Source organism: Haliotis rubra, unplaced genomic scaffold (genome assembly GCF_003918875.1).
Source record: "Haliotis rubra isolate DU_JTF1 unplaced genomic scaffold, ASM391887v1 Scf1778, whole genome shotgun sequence".
Classification (NCBI taxonomy): Eukaryota; Metazoa; Mollusca; class Gastropoda; order Lepetellida; family Haliotidae; genus Haliotis; species Haliotis rubra.
The window spans coordinates 84,652-108,100 of record NW_025765756.1 but is presented as its reverse complement, the minus strand read 5'-3'; the positions used below and the strand labels follow the sequence as shown (position 1 = coordinate 108,100).

The window sequence follows — 23,449 nt, the reverse complement described above, 5'->3', positions numbered from 1 at the left end:
GCAGCACAACAGGCTGGCAGTACAACAGGGTTACAGTACAACAGGCTGACAGTACAACAGGGTGGCATACAACATGGTGGCAGTACAGCAGGGTGGCATGCAACAGGGTGGCAGTACAACAGGGTGGCAGAACAATTACAGCGACAATATAACACAACAGCAGCGGTTACAGCAATAAAGTCAGTGGTGAAGATATCCACTGACCAGCAACAAAATAGGTTAGGCTGGGTGTCCAAGGTGAAAAGTGATCTTCCCGCAACTGCTGGTCTTCATGTAATGTCCAAATAGAAAGGCGAACCTCAGGGGTGGAAACAACTTTAAATTGCTGAGTGTACTCCGGTACAGTGGCATATGTAAAGTCACTTGCCCTGATAATTCTTCCACTATACCGGCCGATTTTTTGTTGAAATAAATGCAACATAAATTAAATTGGAACGTCAACTAGACACCGGTACAAATTTGCTTGCCCGACAGAAAAAAACCACTGGACTCGGGCGTCGGGCGGTGGTTATTTCCACCCCTGCGAACCTGCCTATGTTTTGTTTCTGGTTAGTATGTAACATGCTAGGTTGGTATGTAACATGCCAGGTTAGTATGTAACATGCCAGGTTAGTATGTAACATGCCAGGTTAGTGTGTAACATGCTAGGTTAGTGTGTAACATGCTAGGTTAGTGTAACATGCTAGGTTAGTATGTAACATGCTAGGTTAGTATGTAACATGCCAGGTTAGTATGTAACATGCCAGGTTAGTGTGTAACATGCTAGGTTAGTGTAACATGCTAGGTTAGTGTGTAACATGCTAGGTTAGTATGTAACATGCCAGGTTAGTATGTAACATGCCAGGTTAGTATGTAACATGCTAGGTTAGTATGTAACATGCCAGGTTAGTATGTAACATGCCAGGTTAGTATGTAACATGCTAGGTTAGTATGTAACATGCCAGGTTAGTATGTAACATGCCAGGTTAGTATGTAACATGCTAGGTTAGTATGTAACATGCCAGGTTAGTATGTAACATGCCAGGTTAGTATGTAACATGCCAGGTTAGTATGTAACATGCTGGGTTAGTATGTAACATGCCAGGTTATATGTAACATGCCAGGTTAGTATGTAACATACCAGGTTGGTATGTAACATGCTGCTGTTAGTATGTAACATGCCAGGTTAGTGTGTAACATGCCAGGTTAGTGTGTAACATGCTAGGTTAGTGTGTAACATGCTAGGTTAGTGTGTAACATGCTAGGTTAGTGTGTAACATGCTAGGTTAGTGTGTAACATGCTAGGTTTGTATGTAACATGCTAGGTTAGTGTAACATGCTAGGTTAGTGTGTAACATGCTAGGTTAAGTGTAACATGCTGGAGTTAGTATGTAACATGCTAGGTTAGTGTGTAACATGCTAGGTTAGTGTGTAACATGCTAGGTTAGTTAGTGTAACATGCTGCGGTTAGTATGTAACATGCCAGGTTAGCCTGTGCTGGATTATTCCGGCTGCTCTAGAAGGTTTCTCAGTAGCCTTGGCCTCCATCCTAATACAGTACCAGCGCCATTGAATCTTAACAGAAACAATCATTGTGTAATACAATTACGACTCTGTTCATGGATGCATACCCGCTGCCACAGAACGCTTGAAGTCATTGGATTAGAACACATGTACCTGTACCTACTTCAGTCTTGGGTCATGTGTATATGTTGGCTTTGGAAAAGAACATAAAACAACAGACGTGTTCCTCACATGTGGATGTTGCTACCTGTACATAGATTATTCCCCAGTATCGTACTCTTTGAAAAACCCAGCTACATAATCGCTGGTTAAAAAACACCATACAGGTGAGTCTGTCGTGATATCACTATCTGATGTAATACTCTTGGAATGTAGTTTGATAACCTGTATTATTATATACCCATGTAAACTTAGGATAGTAATTCAGGGGTGCAATACGAATTCCGTATTCGAACTTGTTGTTTCTCTGCTCACATGACATCTTCTCGTTCAATACAAAACATCAAAATGCACTAGTATGACGTGTGCTGGATGTAACATTATAGCATGTAATACTGTTTGCATATAACATGATAGCATGTAATATTGTTTGCATGTAACATGACATCATGTACTAGTATTTGCATATAGCTTGATAACATGTTATACTGCTTGCGGTTTGGGACAATACCAAGCGAGCGACACCAAGAGGGATGCTATTGTCACACATATATATCTGAAGGAAATGTGTCTGTTCACAGGACATGCCAACTACTCAGTCCCATTCGCCGCCGTGGACGCCCTCCTTCAGCACGGGTACGTCTAGAGACGTTGTCGTAATGGTCGTAGGATGCCAGATGTTCAGATTCTTTACACCATTTGGATTACCATCTGTTGTTGTGCAATGACTGCTTGGATAGGGATTCCCCAAACAGTCTTTTATAGTACAGGCGGTATTGTAAAACGAATCTTCTTCTAGTGAAGACTCTTTACGATCATGAGAAGGATTATGCTTCTATTCTTCTACAGCTTGTGACGTTGCCAATCACCTGGTATCAGTATCATCTCTCCAATGACGTTTTATACTGTACAATGTTGTTCCTTGTGTTCTTGTTTCACAGGAGCAGGACAACATACCATCACACAGGGATATGTGTGAAGCTGCGGGTATATGGTTTACGGGACATTGTGTGAAGAAAAGTGGTACTTTTGGCTGCTATGAACCTTCAAAACACACCATTTTTATCCATGTTAAACATTTATACGTCATTGTACATTGGGACCGTGTTTCAGAAAGAAGGTGAAAGGTCACAACATATTTTGGGACGTAAAGAAAGCTGTTCCCAAATGGCGAGTACAATAAACCTGCAGCGGAGCTCAAGTCTCTCATGGCGACACAATGAATCCAGGGGGTTGTAGGGGACTGAAGGGGAAGTAAGTTGTTTGGCTGTATCCCGTACCTCTTGTGTGTGTTCATTGTTGTCAGTTTGTCCGCTTTCTGTACTCCTATATCTGTGTTCTCTGTGTCACTCAGTTGTTCTTTGTGTGACAACTCACCACTGCTCAGAACATAGCTACATGCCTGAAACGTTTGCCATTTAATGCTACATATATACGATGTTAGCCATGTACAGCTACATGTGTTTAACGTTAGTCATATAGAGCTACATGTGTGTAAAGTTAGCCATATAGACCTACATGTGTATGACGTTAGCCATATAGACCTACATGTGTATGACGTTAGTCATATAGAGCTACATGTGTTACGTTAGCCCTATAGAGCTACATGTGTGTAAAGTTATCCATATAGAGCTACATGTGTCTGACGTTAGCCATATAGAGCTACATGTGTGTAAAGTTAGCCATATAGAGCTACATGTGTGTATGACATTAGCCATATAGAGCGACATGTGTGTAACGTTATCCGTATAGCTACATGTATATAACGTTAGCCATATAGAAATGCTAAATGTGTGTAACGTTAGCCATGTATAGGTGCACGTGTGACGTTAGCCTTATAGAGTTACATGTGTATGACGTTAGGAATGGACAAGCACTGAAGCAACTGTAACTCGGACTAACAAACGCACACGCACACACACACGCATATTCTTACATACCAATTCGTACATTTTCGTAATTGTATGCATGGATGTCTGTGTCCCTAGACTCCAACACTGGGACGTGAACAACGAGAATCTTCATGGCGACTTCTACGAACAGAAACTCAAAGACCCCAACATCACCATGTGGATGTTCAGAGAGACACATAAAGCAGACCCAGCTGTTAAACTCTTCCTCAACGACTACAACATCGTCAACAGCCATTATGACACATTCGTTAGTATTGAGGATGGACAGTGAAAGTTTTTTTCCGTGTTTGATGTACGAGCTTTCTGTACCAGTCAAATGTGTGTTGGCATCTTTACTCGGGACAAGCATGTATGAGACTACCCATTGTAAGATAACTTTCAATTTTAAGCAAGCTTCTCAGCTCAGGTTTAATTTTGTTGTTGTCCGTCCTGATTGATCCGGGTTTCAAAAGTGTGTAGATTGGGCTCTGCCGCGTAAGTGTAGTGTAGGACAGCGCAACAAAGCGGGAGAACTAGAAGTAGTAACTGACCAGTCGGAAGGTATGGCCAACTTCAGCTCCGGCGTTGGCGTTGACGAATTATGTAGTAAAAAGGCCCCCCACAATTTCGTAAGTAATATTTTCCCTTCAAAATAGGTTAAGAATAGTTCCGAATTACTTTGCGTAAGATTAAATAATCTTTATGACAATTATTGTGTTTTGTGTGAAGCACATGTCACTACGGAAAACTTGTTAAATTCCGGAATAGTCCTATCTATTTATGTGGTATTTCAAACTTGTTGGGTATGTCTGTGTAATATCTTGCAATTATTATATTCTTGAAATATCTCAATCAAAGCTCTAGCAAACGTCTGGATTGCGACGCTGTATGGAGATTTAGGAACAAACCATTTGCATGTATGTAGACTCGTCAACGTGGAATTTGCGTAAAATCCTCGCTAATCTGTGTATGCAGGCATATCTGGATCAGGCCACGACGTTTCGGAAGTCCGAGTACCTGTTGGTGGTGTTGGGATACAGAGTCACATGAGGCCCCCAGTCGACATCGCTGCCGTCAAGGTCAATATTTCAATATATTCACAAACAATAATATATTTCGTCAAGGTCAGTCCTTCTCAACAACAACTGGCCATGAGACTTGGTAAAGGTAGGGGATGTCCACGACGTGGCACTAACTGTAGTTTGGGACACGCAACAGGCACAGGAACTTGCTGGTGAATATGACCCTGTCAATTTCTAGCCTACTGGAAAATGTATTATCACCAACACGGGAGGTATTGAAAGAAACGTTACAAGCAAGGCTGAGTTTGTTCAATCAGTTTATGTCTTAGTATACCTGTGTCTGTATGTCTACAGTTCCGTCTGGACCAAGTTGCCAAAGCAGGCCTACCCATCATGATCACAGAGCTGGATGTGGACACAGCGGACGAGCAGGAGAAGGCACGCATCTACGAGGATCTCTACCGTCTGTACTACAGGTGGGACGTGTATACTGACATGTGTGATCTTCCCATGTAGGATCTCTACCGTCTGTACTACAGGTGGGACGTGTATACTGACATGTGTGGTCTTCCCATGTAAGATCTCTACCGTCTGTACTACAGGTGGGACGTGTATACTGACATGTGTGGTCTTCCCATGTAGGATCTCTACCGTCTGTACAGGTGGGACTACAGGTGGGACGTGTATACCGACAGGTGTGATCTTCCCATGTAGGATCTCTACCGTCTGTACTACAGGTGGGACCTGTATACTGACATGTGTGGTCTCCCATGTAGGATCTCTACCGTCTGTACTACAGGTGGGACGTGTATACTGACATGTGTGGTCTCCCATATAGGATCTCTACCGTCTGTACTACAGGTGGGACGTGTATACTGACATGTGTGATCTCCCATGTAGGATCTCTACCGTCTGTACTACAGGTGGGACGTGTATACAGACATGTGTGATCTTCCCATGTAGGATCTCTACCGTCTGTACAACAGGTGGGACGTGTATACTGACATGTGTGATCTTCCCATGTAGGATCTCTACCGTCTGTACTACAGGTGGGACGTGTATACTGACATGTGTGATCTCCCATGTAGGATCTCTACCGTCTGTACTACAGGTGGGACGTGTATACTGACATGTGTGGTCTCCCATGTAGGATCTCTACCGTCTGTACTACAGGTGGGACGTGTATATACTGACATATGTGATCTTCCCTACATGTAGGATCTCTACCGTCTCTACCATCCTACAGGTGGGATGTATACCGACATGTGTGATCTTCCCATGTAGGGATCTCTACCGTCTGTACTACAGGTGGGACCTGTATACTGACATGTGTGGTCTCCCATATAGGACCTCGACATGTTTCATATCATGCATTTCACCTGGTAGTGTAAATAATGTTTCGTTAGGGAATTATTTCAATTTGGGTGGAAGAATGTTGAATTCCGACATTACACCATATTGTTTGATCAGATTCTGTGGAAACGTGGACCATTTGTGACATGGATACAGAACGCTGTTGACAGTTTGTTATAGCTGTTTGCCAACCACATAATACTCTTCTGCAGTCATCCCGCCGTCGAAGGAGTCGTGCAGTGGCATTTCTGGAGCGGAAGGACCTGGAGGCCACAGGCAGTGCTGGCGGACGGACCAAATATCACTGTAGGTCAAGGTCGGAGCTTAGTAGGTCACTTGGCTGTGTAAGTCAAGGTCGGAGCTTAGAAGGTCACCTGGCGGTGTAGGTCAAGGTCAGAACATAGTAGGTCACCTGGCGGTATAGGTCATGGTCAGAGCTTAGTATGTCACCTGGCGGTGTAGGCCAAGGTCAGAGTTTAGTAGATCACCTCGCTGTGTAGGCCAAGGCGTGGGATAGGGTGGATCATTAAGTGGTCAGCTGAGTCCGAGTCCTCCAAACTCAAGGAATGGTTTATGTGAAAGGAGAATGTTACATTGCGTGTATTGTAAGAGTAAGTGTTTGACTTATGTTGACGTATGAACACCAACTTACAGTGACCCGATCGAAAGGAAAATGACTGTGCTCACACAATCAAACATTATCAAACGGCATAAAACATCAGTAAGTAAACATATATACTTCATGAGTATATAGAAAGGAACATTCCATGTAAGTCGGAACAAGACATATCGCTTCCCTTGATCACCTTGAATATTAAATAATTAAGAAATAAGTATCGGCTTCGTATGTGTTCATCGAAAACAGATGGTCATTTTCACGTTCACAGCCGAACGCTGCGGGCAAGATAGTTCGCCAGCTGGTGTGGGGTGACTGGAGGACCAACCAGACCCTCCCGATATCACGTGACCAAGACATTAACGCACGGGCCTTCAAGGGAGTGTACAAGCTGAGAGTGAAGCATCATGGGACGGTTATCCGGGAGGAGGACTTCACTCTGGGACAGGCGGGGGTGGACCTCACTGTGTCTCTCAGCGGAACAGGTAAGCTACCTCGTCACTCTCTATCTTCGATTTGTGTTAATGCTTTTCCAACGCATCCATGTAGTGACAGTAACTTTCTTTTTTTGCGATTTATGTTAACAGAAACGTTTATCCACGCACCACCGTTTTGTGTGTTTCAGGAACACAACCCCAGGTGTCCCAGGTTATAATCGGGTGAACACCGACACGGGTGTCCTTTTATCATCACACGCTCTACTGACTCGAATTCCCTGAATAAATACATCTACAGAAGTTGTATCTTTTAACACAAAGAAACGTAAACTCCACAGAGAGCATATTGCTTGGTGGACTGCACACCTCCTCCACTCATGCTGCTGCTGTGTGTGTTTGGAGTGTGTGGTGTTGTGTGTGTGGTGTTTGGTGTGTGTGGTGTTTGGTATGTGTGTGTGTATGGTGTGTGTGTGTGTGTGTGTGTGTGTGTGTGTTGCTTGGTGTGTGTGTGTGTGGAGTTTGTGTGTGTGTGGTATTTGGGGTTTTGGTGTGTTTGGTGTTTGGGGTATGTGTGGTGTGTGCGTGGTGTGTGTGTTGTTTTGGGTGTGTGTGCTGTTTGGGGTGTGTGTGTTGTTTGGGGTGTGTGTTTGGGGCGTATGTGTTGTTTGGGGTGTGTTGTTTGGGGTGTGTGTTGTTTGGGGTGTGAGGTGTTTGGTGTATGTGTGGTGTGTGTGGTGTTTGGGGTGTGTGTGGTGTTTGGAGTGAGTGTGGTGTTTTGGTGTGTTGTTTTTTGTCATGGTGAATTTGTATGACGCTTTCGGATATCGTGTGCTGCTGCCTGTTCCTTTTGTCGGGTTGACTTGTGTTCACATGAGACGACTCTGACACACACCTGATCTGTGATGAAGCAATCACAACAAATCAAAAAGAGTTTACACAGAACAGAAATAGTCAAATACAATGAAATAGAAATTCGTAATAATATATCATGAAACACGTGGTGCAGGTAACAAGTTTGGAGCATATGAAACACTTGCACCCCTCGTGTCGTGAAAATACAGTTTCATTTACCCTTGTTAGAAAACTGAGCTAAAACGCATACTTATTGTCTTAAACCACTTTGTGTTAAAACAAAACGGTGGCAAGTTATAGGTATGGTTAATGCCGGGTTTTCCATGAAACAAATTGCCAGGCATTTAGGTCACCACCCCTTCAATAATCAGTCGATTAATGAGGAAATATCACCAAAACAAAGGATGTAAAGGATCTGCATCGTTCAGGCAGACCACACAAGATCAGCTAGACAAGACGCAGCCCCAGTTAGATTTGTTCAGCGATTCTTTCCCTTTGAACCAAGTCCAATGTTAAAACTTTAATGACTTCCACATCAGCAACTCTGTCAGAAACCTGTTAGAAATCGACTGAAAACAGCAGGGTATAAGGCCAGGAGACCTGTCCGACAACCTTTGTTGACACGTGCCTACATGGATGCAAGATTACGGTGGTGCCATGACCCGCATCAGTGGAACCTGACTTCTTGGAGGAAGATCCATTTTTCAGACGAGAGCTGGTTGTTGCTGTTTGTGACTGACGGAAGGACGCGCGTGTGGTCACAGAGAAACATGACATGCGCAGAGGAACATGACATATGGGCAGAGGAACATCCTGCAAGAAGATCCTTGATGGGATGGGACTGTGTGTCGTATGACTGCAGACTTCAGCTGGTCACAGTAAGAGGAAATCTGAATGGACAATGATACCAAGAGGAAGTCTTGAGGAGGCATGTAGTGGCTCATTTCGACAATCATCCCCTATCAACAAGCCCAATCTTCATGGCCACCTTGCGCAGTCAAGAAACCATTACCACCCGTCTAAGGCCAGCCAGAAGCCCAGGTTTGAATCCTATCGAGCATGTTTGGGACATTCTGGGGCACAAGGTTCGTCAGAGAGATCCGCCATTCAAGAATATTTATGAATTTGAGCAAACTTTGCAAACAGGTTGCCCCAACATCGGATTCAGCATCTTGTGCACTCAATGAGGACGAGAGTTCAAAACGTCATCCAGGTGGGCGGTGGTTATACAAGATACTGACTGTGTCTTCAGTTTGTAGACTTGTGTTGACGTGTCTCCAGAACGCTGGTTTATAGGATCTCACTAATGGTGTGAAATGGGAACAATGTGACGGGTAGTACACCTGTACATGTTATTGACGGAAGTGTCAAGGGGCAGTACTACCGCGACAGTATCCTGGAGTCACACGTGATCATTTTGTGTTTTTCCGACTGACAACGGAAGGGCACACACAGGGCTCGTAGTAGTTTACTGAGTACCTCCTATAGGAGAGCATAACCACCTTACCATCGCCAGCACTTAGTTTAAACTTGTCACCTAGCCAACATGTCTGGGTATCCTTGAACGGCGGGTATGTCACCGTCAACAACCACGGACCACTCTGAACGAACTTGGCGATTCGCTGCAGGAAGAATGTGATGGAATTCAGCGAGCTGACCTTGGACGTTTGCATAGGAGTATGGCTCGTCGTATCCTGGATTGTCTTGAAATGGAGGCGGATTCAAGCGAAAATTCATGAATTTGAATTTTCACGGTAAATGGCGTGATGGACAGGAAGGCGCTTTGGCCAATCATCTAACAGAATCTATGGTCACCTGACGTTCAACGACTAATGCAAATCTCAGTAAGATGTCCCCGTTACACTGTTATATAACTAAAGATATAGAACATCCATAGTTGTGACACTTTTGTATTGAATGTGATACTTTTGTAATAGTTCATTCATCAAATATGTATGTTTGATATGTTGGATGGTTGGTGACAGCAGCGCACTGGCCGTATAAGTTGTCACTAGACTAAGGCTTAGTCTCTGAATATATTTAATTTTGATAGTAACAAACAAGCCCATTTATATTGAAAAGGAGCCCTAGGGAGACCAGAGATTCTGAGGAAATCTAGACTTGCTTTATTTAGGGCTTTAGCACAGCAGAGAGGGCTTGGCAGTAGGGAAATTAATGTGGTTCAGGGACTGTGAGACAGACTAAGTTGTCACCTGAAAGACCAGTTTTTGTAATGAAAGATTGCTAGTGTGTGGGTTGGGCAACCTAGTTTCATATATCCCGATATCGGGAGATGGGAAGTCAGACAGGTGCGACATGGGGTCATGTATTGACAGACTCACACAAGTATGTTATCTTGCTTTACATGGTGGTAGAGAGACATGCTGCAGTTCGCGTGTGTTTTACTGCTGTTCATGTGCGGGGCACATTGCGAAACTAATTTGTTGCAGAATGCAGATTTTGAGAGCTCTTCCTTTTCCCATATTTGGAAATGTCACCAGTGTCAACTTACAGCGTCGTCGGACAGCCACACAGGTCAACATAGCGTCATGGTATCTCACAGGTATGAAGGGGTTTAGTATCACACATGTCAACATAGTGTCATGGTATCTCACAGGTCAACATAGCGCCATGGCATCTCACAGGTCAACATAGCGTCATGGTATCTCACAGGTATGAAGAGGTTTAGTATCACACAGGTATGAAAGAGGTTTAGTATCACAGAGGTCAGCATAGCGTCATGGTATCTCACAGGTCAACATAGCGTCATGATATCTCACAGGTATGAAGAGGTTTAGTATCACACAGGTATGAAAGAGGTTTAGTATCACAGAGGTCAGTATAGCGTCATGGTATCTCACAGGTCAACATATCGTCATGATATCTCACAGGTATGAAGAGGTTTAGTATCACACAGGTATGAAAGAGGTTTAGTATCTCACATGTCAACATAGCGTCATGGTATCTCACAGGTCAGCATAGCCTCATGGTATCTCAAAGGTCAACATGGCGTCATGATATCTCACAGGTCACCTGATGAATTTCACTTTAAATCAAAAAGTAAAACAAATAAAATGAAATTAAGACTGCGAATTCTCATGATTTTACCTTGCCAATTGAACATTTGAATCTCAGAATTTCATTCCACTTTAAAAAGTTGTTGAACAAACGATTATAGTTTCACATCGCTATTATTGGTTTGTATTACAAGGGGGTATGCATATCAAATGAAACACCGAGAACGACAAGGGTTGTTCTAAGTTAACGCTCTTCAGGTACAACACGTGCATTTGTTTCACTGTTCCAACTACTGCGCTTACCCCATTGTAATACAAACCAGTAATATCGATTTGAATCTATGATCGTTTGTTAAACAACTTTTATCCTAAGTGGAATAAAATTCTAAAATTAAATGCTCAATTGGCAAGGTAAAATTATGAGGATTCGCAATCTTAATTTCACTTTATTTGATTTCCGTTTTTGCTAAAAGTGATATTCATCGGTATGTTTTCACCGCAAACAGACTATAACTACCACACAGATATGTAAGATAGAATAGGATGGAGATATGTAAGTGTGAATACCACTGTGTAGCGTGGTTTATAACAAGGTCCGTATTTGTCAGGTCCAAGTCCAAAGGCCCCTACCTGCTGGCGCCTGTGACGCCTGGGAAGCGCTACTTCTTCAGGGTGTATGTGAAGCTGCTCAACACCCACCCGGGGTACCTTTACCATGGTATGGATATCAAGGTCTCACGCACTGACGCACAAGGTAAGGCCACATGACCACCATATGACATGCATATAATATATTATATATTTGATTACATATTGTTCACACAGGATGGGAATGTATGTACGCGTATATTAAGACCATGGAATATCTTCCTTGGGTCAAAAACGTAATTGTTATTTTTCTAAAGTGTGAGTTCTGGTTGAAAAGCTGATTGGCTGAGCTTCCTGAGCTAATCTCGTCATGTCTTCAACCATCACTTACTCTGTTTCTTTCTGCATTTTATATCCAGGTCACCGTACAAATGACATCGTGAGTAGGTCCCCGTACGTTCAGCTGCACACGGGATGGCACGCCATAGGTGGGGATTACCTGGTACCTACAGGTGAGTGGCACAACCCTTGATTGGCGACTGAGTGAGTGAGTGATGGAAGTTGGGTGTAATTGAGTGAGTGAGTGATGGAGGTGGGGTGTGAGTGAGTGATGGAGGCGGGGTGTGAGTGAGTGAGTGAGTGATTCAGGTGGTGTGTGACTGAGAGTGATGACAAAAAAGCCAGGTTGTGAAGTGAAAGGTATGTTGTGTTCATTACCGAGGTTGATGGCCAATTATTGGTCATCATACCCCAGGTCTGTAGAAACAACCATGTTCTTGTAGATACAAAGAGTGCAGAGATAACAATCGACGTGGAACCACCTCAGGTGGACTTTCTCATGGATACAGCCATCTTGACGGAAGTTCCACAACTCACTAACTTCCGGTCGGAAGCAGACGACAGGATTGAGAAGATCAGGAAAGCAAATGTCACAGTCAGGTGAGTGAGTGATTGAATTGCTTATGTGTTATACGCAGTGTACTAGGGCTGCGCAATATAACCGGTTTACCGGTATTTACCGGTTCAGACATGAAAACGATACGTATTGCGATACGCTGATAGAAAACCGGTATTTTGACATGCATTCGGAAAACTTCGTAACACTGGAAAATCTTCGGATATTTCCGTTTTTTTAATTGTTCTTTTATCTGTTTCATTAGTGCCAAATGTTACTTACATTTTTATTTTGTCATGATTGAAAGTTTTTATAGAAGGTTAATCAATCATAGTGATATTTTGTTGTGGTTTTGCTTTATAATCAAGCATTAACTCGATTATAAGTAGTTTTTGCTAAAGAAAATAATCCTTGCAATATATTTCAATACATATCGCAATATATGCTTCCGCACCGCAATATATCGGAATATGAAAATTCTCTGCAATACCCACCCCTACATTGTACTAAAACAGTACTATGCTCAACTATACCAAACAATGCCATATACAGTAAACCAAATAGTTGCTACACACAGTATGCCAAACTTTACCAAACAATGCTATACACACTCTACCAAACAGAGCTATACACTTTGCAGTACGCAATGCAATGCCTTACAACAATATTACAAATCCATTCTTTCCTTACAAGGTTGGACAAACATGGGCTGTCTGCTGATCAGCTCGAAGTGGAGGTAACCTTTTTACAGTTCTTCAGTTGCTCCGAGAGTCCTGTTTCAGTTTTACACATGAGACTTCCGTTTTATTGTGGTTACTTGTGCTAGTGTGGGTGGATGTGGATTAACTGCGTTAGACTAGTAATTTAATGCCACAGTTTATTAGTATGCTGTTATGCTAATATTTGTACAGCGCCAATATCCAGCTCAGCTGCTCAAAGGCGCTTTGTCTTTCCCAATATCATTGGATGTTAATCTCAAATGGCACATCGTATCAATCTCAGCTCCCTGGGGATCACACCAGTTTAAGACTGATATCCCATTTTGATCCCAGCCAACCAGTCACGTTGTAGTACCGTGATGCCAAACCCCAGTACACAATCCCAACGATGGTCTGTCACTGGTATCACACGGTCGGGATTGAACCTCCGACTTTCCGCACCATGGTGCTCTATCTACTCGACCACGTAGGCTTTTCAAAGATGGCGGCATGGGTACAGGCACGGGTGGGAATGAACAGACAGAGATGGTTTGGATGATAAATAGGGGATGGGCACTTTTATAAGAAAGAGGGGAATATTTGATGAGGTTAAGGAAATAAAGTGAAATTCATTTCTGTGGTAAGGACTCAGCCCTGGCAGATGGGACACACGTTGGGTGTTTCCGTGGAACATATTACAGAAGTAGGAACGATTTGATAGGACAGTAAAGACATTTTAAAGTTTTGTAGGGACTTACATCATTTTGAGAACAGCTTGAGAGAAGGACAAGAGTGAGGGTGGTTAGGAAGGAGGCTATGTGTGAGTGAGTGAGTTTAGTGTAGTTTTACGCCCCTTTTAGCCATTTTCTAGCAATATCACGGCGGGGAACACCAGAAACTGACAGGGGTGGACATAACCCATTGCCCGACGTCCGAGTCAAGTGGTTTTTTCTGTCGGGCAAGCAAATTTGTATATCACACTGTACCGGTGTCCAGTTGACTTTCCAATGTTAATTATGTTGTTTATTTAAAAAATCAACAAGAAAACAGTCGGTATAGTGGAAACATTATCAGGGCAAGTGACTTTACATGTGCCACTGTACAGGAGTACACTAGCAATTTTATAGTTATTTCCACCCCTGTTAATTGGCTTCACACATTGTACCCATGTGGGGAATCGAACCCGAGTCTTCGGCGTGACGAGCGAACGGGCAAGGTGTGACAATATTGGTGATTGGTGACCGATTGACTAGTTGGTGAAAAGATGAAGGTAGACGCCCGTTTGTATGCGTCAAGTGATGACTGTCTGCTTCTCCACCAGCTGGTTCAGACATACAGTGAGTTTATAACCGGATCAGCTGTGGATTCCAATCTGTTCCTGGACCCGAATCTGACTGCCTACCGCGACTACTTCTACAACAACTTCGAGTGGGCGGTCCCCGACGGCTTCCAGTGGCATCAGTCCGAGAAGCGGGAGGTGAGATGTTTCTTCCTCCACTTACACACTCCTGAACAGAACAAGTCTCATGGTTAGACTCGAATACTCGAAGGTTCTGTTTGTTGTTACAATACCGACATCAGGTGTCGCTGAAATAACGACGATACTAGTTCGACGGGAAACGGGTGGATATTTGCCGGTGTCAGGATGGGGATTCGTTCCCGGTGCATTGTTTTCCTCTCCACCCTAACCGAATATGTACCTTGCATATCCGCCCCCTTTGAACTTCACTCACCTGACCTATGCTCCCAAACGGTGTGGCTGTATTATGATGTCGTAACTCCCACACTGTAAGATGGGCTCACTGATCGTGTCTCTGACCACTGTATAACGCTACCAGGTTGTTTAGGTCTCACTAGTGAATGTATTCAGTCACCCTGAGATCCCACTTACTGTTGGTGTGGTCAGATACTTTTTTCAAAATGATCTTGTTTTTTTAAGGGTCAGCCTGATTACAGCAAAGTGAACAAGACGGTGGACATTCTTCTAGCACATGGGTAGTATGAATACCTGTAAGAGCCATATATAGCTGTAGAGTCAGAAGGTTTAGGAGCCATAGGGGTAATATCAGTACATTTAGGAGCCATAGTTGTAGTATCAGCATCCGTTAGAGCCATAGCTGTAGTATCAGTACCTGCAGGATCTATATCTGTAGTATCAGTACCTATTAGAGCCATAGCTGTAGTAACAGCACATTTAGAAGCCATAGATGTAGTATCAGCATCCGTAAAAGCGATAGCTATAGTTTCAGTACCTGTTAGAGTAATAGCTGTGGTATCAGTACCTGTTAGAGTAATAGCTGTAGTATCAGTACCTGTTAGAGCCATAGGAGTAGTATCAGTACCTGCTAGAGCCATATCTTTTGCATCAGTACCTGTTAGAGCCATAGCTGTGGTATCAGTACATTTAGGAGTCATAGCTGTAGTATCAGTACCTGTTAGAGCCAAAGCTGTGGTATCAGTACCTGCTAGAGCCATAGCTGTAGTATCAATACCCGTTAGAGCCATAGGTGTAGTATGAGTACCTGTTAGAGTCATAGGTGTAGTATGAGTACCTGTTACAGCCATAGGTGTAGTATCAATACCTGTTAGAGCCATAGGTGTAGTATAAGTACCTGTTAGAGCCATAGGTGTAGTATTAGTACCTGTTAGAGCCGTATCCATAGTATCAGTTCAGTTTCTCAGTGACTGTCCACGACAGATCACATGATCCACGCAGGTGCACGTTTTGACTTCCCATGCATTAAGAACAACGAAGCTGGGATATGGTTGGCTGTTGACAAAATGCTGGATGTTGCTAGGAAGAAGATAGAGGGGCATAATCTGTTCTGGGACAACCCCAAACATATTCCCACCTGGTTGAAAGACAAGTCAGCCGCCGACATCCGGGCTATCATGGAGAGGCGAACCCAGGAAGTGATTGGAGGATTCAAGGGGAGGTAAACGAGGTCGTACTTGAGCCAATGACATTGAAGAACATCCACACTTTCTTTGTATGTAAGAACCTGAAAGATTTGACGTTATGTACGTAACATACATGCAACATCACTACAAATAGTGAGAAACACGTGTACCCCTACTAACCTGAAAATGTTTGGCCTTTACTTGGACCAACACTTGCTGTACATATGACCTTTATAATGTTAAAATGTACACCCTTTCAATTATTTTAAAGATTATATTTTCTTCCAGTGGCACTGTCTGCAGGGGAACAGCTTGTGTCTGTATTGGTATCTCATTATCGATCGGCATACGTCCACCTCTACACTTACCCTGAAAAAGGTTTTCCAAACGAAGTCGATGCTAAGACCAATGTTATCTTTCAGGTGTATGTGGCGGGACACGATTCAGATTACCTCCAACTATACAGCCTAATGTTATGACCGATATACCCCGGCTAAAGCACCAGTTGACCTAACTGTTTGGGTTAGGTTGTGGCGCGACTCGTGTCAGCTTCACATGTGTTTTTCAGAGTCCTGCACTGGGACGTGAACAACGAAAACCAACACAACGACTTCTACGAGCAGCATCTGCAGGATCCAAACATCACCATGTGGATGTTCCAAAAGGCTCACGCTGCCGACCCCAACACAAAACTTTTCCTCAACGACTTCGGCATCGTGAGCAAGACCCACCACTACACACTGGTAGGAATAATCTCCATGTCCTCTGCTACTGGGTGTGTCTGAACCGTGTTTTCATAGCAAGAATTGTTACCGACTTATGTTTGAAACTAAGATACTGTCATATATTGTTTATACGGCCATGGCAATCCTGAAGTCACGTGACACGTAGACTTGCTGCAGCTACAGTGACGTCTCATGTTCCAGTCCTACGTCGACCAAGCCAAGACCTTCCTGGCCGCTGGCGTGCCAGTGTATGGCGTGGGGATACAGAGTCACTTCGAGGAGGACATGGACTTGGCAGCCGTCAGTGTGAGTCAGTGAGTCAGTGTGAGTCAGTGTGTGTCATTGTGTCAGTGTGTGTCGGTGTGAATCAGTGTGAGTCTGTGTGTGTCTGTGTGAGTCAGTGTGAGTCATTTATGGCATTCCAACATAAAAATGGGCAAAACATCGCCACCAACTGAAGGTAGATTAGTAGGTACCATGGGGTGTCAGTGTAGGTACGTGAGTCTATACGTATGTGCGTTCATATGAAGAGCCTGTATACGAATGTGAACCAGTGTAAGGATGTGAGTGAAAGTGATGATATGTATCAGTGTAAACATGTGAGTCTGCGTAAATATGTGAGTATGTGCCGCTCTGTCACTGATGGCGTAATGTGATAGTCGTGATGTAACCGTTGTGTCAAATGGTGTCTCAACATGTCGTCGTAGTTGTGATGTGACAGTGGCGACAGTTACAGTTTGTGAATTCTTCTTTCATGAACGAACAAAGTTAGGGAACGTGAATATTTCCGGGGATATGGTTATAGGGAGGACCCAGCACACACTCATATCATAGCATATACCCCAGAGCATTCAGGATCCCCAACTTTTGCCATTCAGTGAAGACTATCTACTGGGAGAGTGTCACTGGCTAAATTATCATTGTGGCTTGCAAAGTGTTGAAGGTCTTTTCTACAGTTCCGGCTGGATCAAGTGGCCAAGGTGGGTCTGCCAATCATGATCGCCGCCCTGAACGTCAACCAGCCGGATGTGGTGAAGAAGGCCCGGATGTATGAGTCCCTGTACCGCCTGTACTTCAGTCACCCCGCAGTGGAAGGGATCACACAGTGGCACTTCTGGGACAGAGGAATCAAGAAGCCCAACGCCAGTCTCACCTCGGGGCCAGACGTCACGGTAACGTCGATCTAGGAGAACCCTTATCTGTAACACGAGAACGATGGATCTCGGGACTGTCTATGAGGGCAGTAAGAAGAGCTGATAACTTCCAGATGGGTTTCCTCAAGTGTCCTCCCAGGAGGTCATTAGATATAACGACATTTTTAAAACAGAGTTATGGATACTTCGCTATTTTAATTGCTTTACCAGATTAATATTTCAAACCAGCCTCTTGATAGCTTGATATCATTACCCGCACTATTCCCAGACGTTTTGATCATAAGACCTAAACTGGACAAACCATGAAGTGTTTTATTATCTGAAGGTGAAGGTCATATGTAAACATTTTCCATACTTAGGAAACGGTTACACTTCATACAATTATTACAGAAGAAATGATAGTACACTCTCTTGACATTCTACAAGTTGGACAGTGGTGGGAAAATCAAACAAAAAACGTCCAACTTAATAGATATTAATTTCTGGTTTGGAACATTTAGCGACGTTTCTACATCGATAAGATGTATTACGATTGAACATCGATAGGTCGTACAATATAGAACAAAACTTATGGATAACAACTTCTTTTTATTTGTGAGTGCGACGTTTCGATACAGATTCTTGTACCGTTGTCAAGCATAAAGGGAACATGAAGAAGGGGGAAGTATATATATACTGAAGGTGACAATGTAACAAAGAAAACAACATAACAGAAGTCTGTTGAATCGTTGATGAAGGAGGTGGCATATTTACCTGAAGGAGAGAGTACTTGGGTAAGGTGCTGGTCAGTATTGTAAAACACCGTATCACGGGAGCAGACTAGTAGACGGGTTTTCACAGGATTCTTATGGATCTTGACAGTTGCTCGAGCATAGGTCGGCTGAGGATGGGATACTGATAGTTTGTGATACAGGTCTGTAGAGAGTTCAAATTTATCGGGCAGGACTTTTAGGATGGACGTGTGCTGACGATTCAGCATGGCAGTAGGATCCTTCTTGATTTTCTTGTACGTGGCGGTGTCATCTAGCAGGTTGTGTACCATGGTGTGGAAATGGTCCTTGTCTAGAACAACGGTGGCCTTACCCTTGTCAGCTGGGGCGATGACGATGTCCGGGTCTTGTCTCAATTGTTTGATGGCTTGTTTCTCTGATGGTGTGATATTGGACTTCTGTGGTGGGCCTTGTAAAGAATATTGCAGATCTGGTGCCGGAGGTAGTCAACCTTCCCACCGGGTGCTACTTGTGACATCTACAAAATAAACTGTGATTGTGGGCAGAGCTACTACATAGGTGAAACGTCCCGACCCATCAACACCCAAGTGAAAGAACATCAGACCTCTGTTACCAATTCCGACAGCAAATCAGCCATTTCCGACCACATCAAAGCAAGCCCCAATCATCAAATAGAGTGGTCTGACATCACCATTCTCGCTAACAAACAAACAGACTTCACTAAACGCAAGCTCACCGGAGCCATCCACATCAAACGCCAAAAGCCCACCATCAACCGAGACCAAGGATACTTCATTCCATCCGCCCATGATGCACTCATCCACCAAGCCCAATTTACTGTATAAACTCTGCTGTATAAACATCTCATTATTATTTGTACATCATTGGCTTCCACGCCTGTCCTTTGTCTACTCTCTGGCTTCAACAGTTTACTGCCTAGCCAATTATGTTAAATATGTTGTTTTCTTTGTTACATTGTTACATTCAGTATATATATATACTTCCCCCTTGCCTTTATGCTTGACAACGGTACAAGAATCTGTATCGAAACGTAGCACTCACGAATAAAAAGAAGTTGTTATCCATAAAGTTTGTTCTATATTGTATTTCCCAACTTCTAAAATGCCACTCAAAGAAGTTATCGATAGGTCGCTAGTGCAACATACTAGAAGTTGTCATCGTTGCCTTAAGATATAACATATATCTACAGCCGAACGCTGCGGGCAAGATAGTTCGCCAGTTAGTGTGGGGAGACTGGAGAACCAACCAGACCCTCCCGATATCACGTGACCAGGACGTGAACATACGGGCCTTCAAGGGAGAGTACAAACTGAGAGTGAAGCATCATGGGAAGGTTATCCGGGAGGAGGACTTCACTCTGGGACAGGCGGGGGTGGACCTCACTGTATCTCTCAGCGGAACAGGTGCGTGCTCACGAGGGTCACTAAAGTTAGAGTTCACTTCGCATGCGGTTCCTGGTTAGGTTCCACGGGTATATTCTGTTGATCCATCTGGTGTCGGATAAACTAATGGCCAAAGCGGCGTACATCTATATAATACTCACACTACACCGTCTTGTGTGGACGTATCGGTTTGTTTGATGTTTTAACCGTAACGTAAAGAATGGCGTGTTGCAAATCTAGAAAGCCAAGATATAAATCCTTTATCAACACACGTGTAACAATGACCAGACATACTTTGTGTAACTGACAGCGCAATGTCCCTGATGACGTCATACAGATTGTTTACGTAATTTGTGATAAAGCCCAATATTGACATTGTTCACGTAATGTTTGATGAAACGCAATATTGACACTGTCCTACAGCTCGTGTCCAACAGCGAGCAGGAAATATGTGTTGTACAGTACACGTGCTTTGTTTGGAATATGAACTTGCTTGTTGTGAACCATTAGATATCCCTAATATGATCAGGATGCACATACTGAGGTTCTATTCTCAATACATGAATGTTTGCAACAGGTTCTCAACTCGTGGTGGACCACGTCCTGGTGGGGTGACGTTACAGTCGCCTCACCACCCACAGAGCAACGTCAGTGACGTCAACTACTGGATTAAACAAGTTGTGTCGGAACGTGGTCTGATGTCCCGATCGTTTGCCTCTACTGACGGAAAATAATAGCTGTGCTTTGTATACTGTTTAATAAAAATATATTCAATCAGAAACTGAATAATGTGTCCTTCGATATATACTCGCCCAAAACGCATCGGTATATTTTCAAACATTTAATCTGCTATGTCCTAAGTGAGATAACACATGTAATTCAGGATACGTTGCAACCACATTTCTCAGTATAAAAGATCAAATGTCTGTGAACATGAACAGCTTTAAAAAGATCAATAAGAGATGGCGTTTCTAGTTGCTTGTTGTTTTCAATACCTGTTGTGGCCGCCATGAGCCCCTATAACTGAATAGGTCATTGAATTCTGAACCATTCCTCTTGCAATGCCTGCGACAATTAACTTACCGTTTGGGACGCGTCGGTAGAGGTCATTCCACAAATGCTGGATGGGGTTGAGGTCTGGAGATTTAAAAGGCCATGGAAGCACAGTCACAGACATAGTGATGTCAGAAACATCTTGGAGACGTTTTCCAGGCGCGGAAACACTCATTCTTTGCCACGCATCAGCCATCCATGTGCCAATGAGACAACCATGTTTTATTGTTGTATCTTTGGAATCGATACCAAAGGGCCACACTGATAGCTTCGACAAGTCCTGGGTTGGGGGTATTTAGTGGCAGGGCCGGATGTCACGGACAAACGCTTCATGTATTCTGTTTCATGTGAGTCCAGGTTACATCCGGGCAGCTGATGGCCATTCAAGGGTTGACACAGGCGTCCAGGAGAACGTCGTGAGTTTGAGGATGGAAGTGTAATGGTATGGGACAACACAACACAACTTATTATTAATGGCTGTTTGGAGTGTGTGTGCTACCGATTCGACATTGCTCGATATCATATCCTACTCTTAAAGCCGTGAAGGTCCGGGTTAGAATATTGATCTTCAGTAACCCATGCTTGTCGGAAGAGGCGACTAACGGGATCGGGTGGTCAGACTCTCGCTGACTTGGTTGACACATGTCATCGGTTCCCAATTGCGCAGATCGATGCTCACGCTGTTGATCACTGGATTGTCCGGTCCAGACATGGTTATTTACAGACCGCCGCCATATAGCTGGAATATTGCTGAGTGCGGCGTAAAACTAAACTCACTCATTCACTACTCTTTTATTAAAATGCAAAGACGAAACGTTGTCGCAGAATAATGGCTGCCCACACGTTGCACGTCTTGTAACAGTCTTCGTGAGACGACATGACATTACTGGACTGTCATGGCCGTTGTTGACAAAAACCGCCGCATCGGACAAGGCCAGAAGCAGCCTGAGTTGAACTCAGTTGAACCCCTCTTCGGTTGATTTTGGGGAAAAACATCCTGCAGCATGTTTTCAGTCATCTGGCGTTTTCAATGCACGTCCTCTGTGTGTATCAGCACAAAATGGTGGTCCCATCCGGGTCTCTCATTGCAAGTGAGGTAACCCCACCCCTCTTGACAGGAACGGGTTTTGACCGTAATGTTGTTGTGATGAAACATTGATAAGTTGATAAGCTGAGATGTCGTTATTTTTGCGCTGCACATTCTTTACAACGCCGGACTTTTACCTCCGTTTTTCAACTGCATTGGGATGGTGGGATAGCCTAGTGGTTAAAGCGTTTGCTCCTCACGCCGAAGACCCGGGTTCGATTCCAACATCAGTACAATGTGTGAAGCCCATTTGTGGTGTCCCCCCGAGTTGATATTGTTGGAATATTGCTAACGGCGGCGTAAAACTAAACTTACTTACTCCAACGGTCGCGGCCGCGGAATAACTCACATGTTGGACGTCACACCTATCTGAGACGTTACACCTATCTGAAGAGACGTCACACCTATCTGAGACGTTACACCTAGCTGATGAGACGTCACACCTATCTGAGACGTTACACCTAGCTGATGAGACGTCACACCTATCTGGGACGTTACACCTATCTGATGAGACGTCACACCTATCTGAGACGTTACACCTATCTTCGAGGGCGGGATATGCAATGATTGGCATGTTGGGCGTCACACCCATCTTTGAGGACAGTGTACTCCGTTTGGTTTTACACTGTATGCATCATCGTTGACTGATGCCTGAAGAATGCCCATCTTTTAAACATTCATGATACTGTAACATTTTGTAATCTTAATTGATTTTTTACGTAGGATAACGTTTCATTCGTCCTCATTAAAACAATTATTTATCTTTCCATTACGATGAGAATGCCTATGAACCTGAAGTATTGACACCATAAAACAACTAGACATCCCCAACGTGTGCTCCTGAGACCGGGAGACAGCTCGGCGTGAGGTAGTAAGTGTGTCAGGCGTTTTTTCCAGTCGTGCACTAACTGGCACTATCATGGTGTTTATGCCGTTACTGCTGCTGCTGCTGTTGTTGATGTTGGACTTCTCTCACGTATACACCGACGACGTATCCCTGTGTTTCGATATAAGTGAGGTCACCTTCAAAAACGTCTATCTTCCCCACGATGTCCTCGGGGTGACGGAGTCGCCTTCGCTCATGGATTGTATGGGCGCCTGCTACATGCATTCTTGTTGTCGTTCGGTCGGGTTCGAACCCCAGTCTCAGGATTGTCATCTCCACATACACACCAGCAGGTATTCCCACCATGGTCACGTCTCCTCCTCCAGGGGTCTTGTCTTTAGCCCCCGTTGGTTACACAGCGACATGTCCAGCTGGTCCCAGGTGAGTGAGTGAGTGAGTGAGTGAGAGATGGGGTGGGTGGGTGGGGGTGAGTGAGTGAGGACGGCTTGAGTAGCAAAATTGGACAACTATTATGCA

General features: G+C 43.9%; 2 protein-coding genes across 2 annotated transcripts; both read left to right on the top strand.

Moving 5' to 3' along the window:
- The first annotated feature begins 2,855 nt into the window (after positions 1 to 2,855).
- Positions 2,856 to 7,282, top strand: LOC124273185 (anti-sigma-I factor RsgI6-like). Its single transcript, XM_046708402.1, has 7 exons — positions 2,856 to 2,916; positions 3,651 to 3,822; positions 4,530 to 4,633; positions 4,931 to 5,052; positions 6,142 to 6,235; positions 6,817 to 7,030; positions 7,171 to 7,282. The coding sequence occupies exons 3-7, from the start codon at positions 4,601 to 4,603 to the stop codon at positions 7,206 to 7,208; spliced, it is 501 nt and encodes a 166-aa protein (XP_046564358.1). The 5' UTR covers positions 2,856 to 2,916; positions 3,651 to 3,822; positions 4,530 to 4,600; the 3' UTR covers positions 7,209 to 7,282.
- A 2,923-nt stretch (positions 7,283 to 10,205) lies between these two features.
- Positions 10,206 to 20,727, top strand: LOC124273184 (anti-sigma-I factor RsgI6-like). Its single transcript, XM_046708401.1, has 13 exons — positions 10,206 to 10,397; positions 11,460 to 11,605; positions 11,859 to 11,951; positions 12,222 to 12,378; positions 13,028 to 13,070; positions 14,354 to 14,509; positions 14,972 to 15,027; positions 15,831 to 15,968; positions 16,502 to 16,676; positions 16,860 to 16,964; positions 17,615 to 17,830; positions 19,754 to 19,967; positions 20,524 to 20,727. Exons 1-13 carry the CDS (start codon positions 10,216 to 10,218, stop codon positions 20,559 to 20,561), a joined length of 1,719 nt encoding a protein of 572 aa, XP_046564357.1. The 5' UTR covers positions 10,206 to 10,215; the 3' UTR covers positions 20,562 to 20,727.
- The last annotated feature ends 2,722 nt before the right edge of the window (positions 20,728 to 23,449 follow it).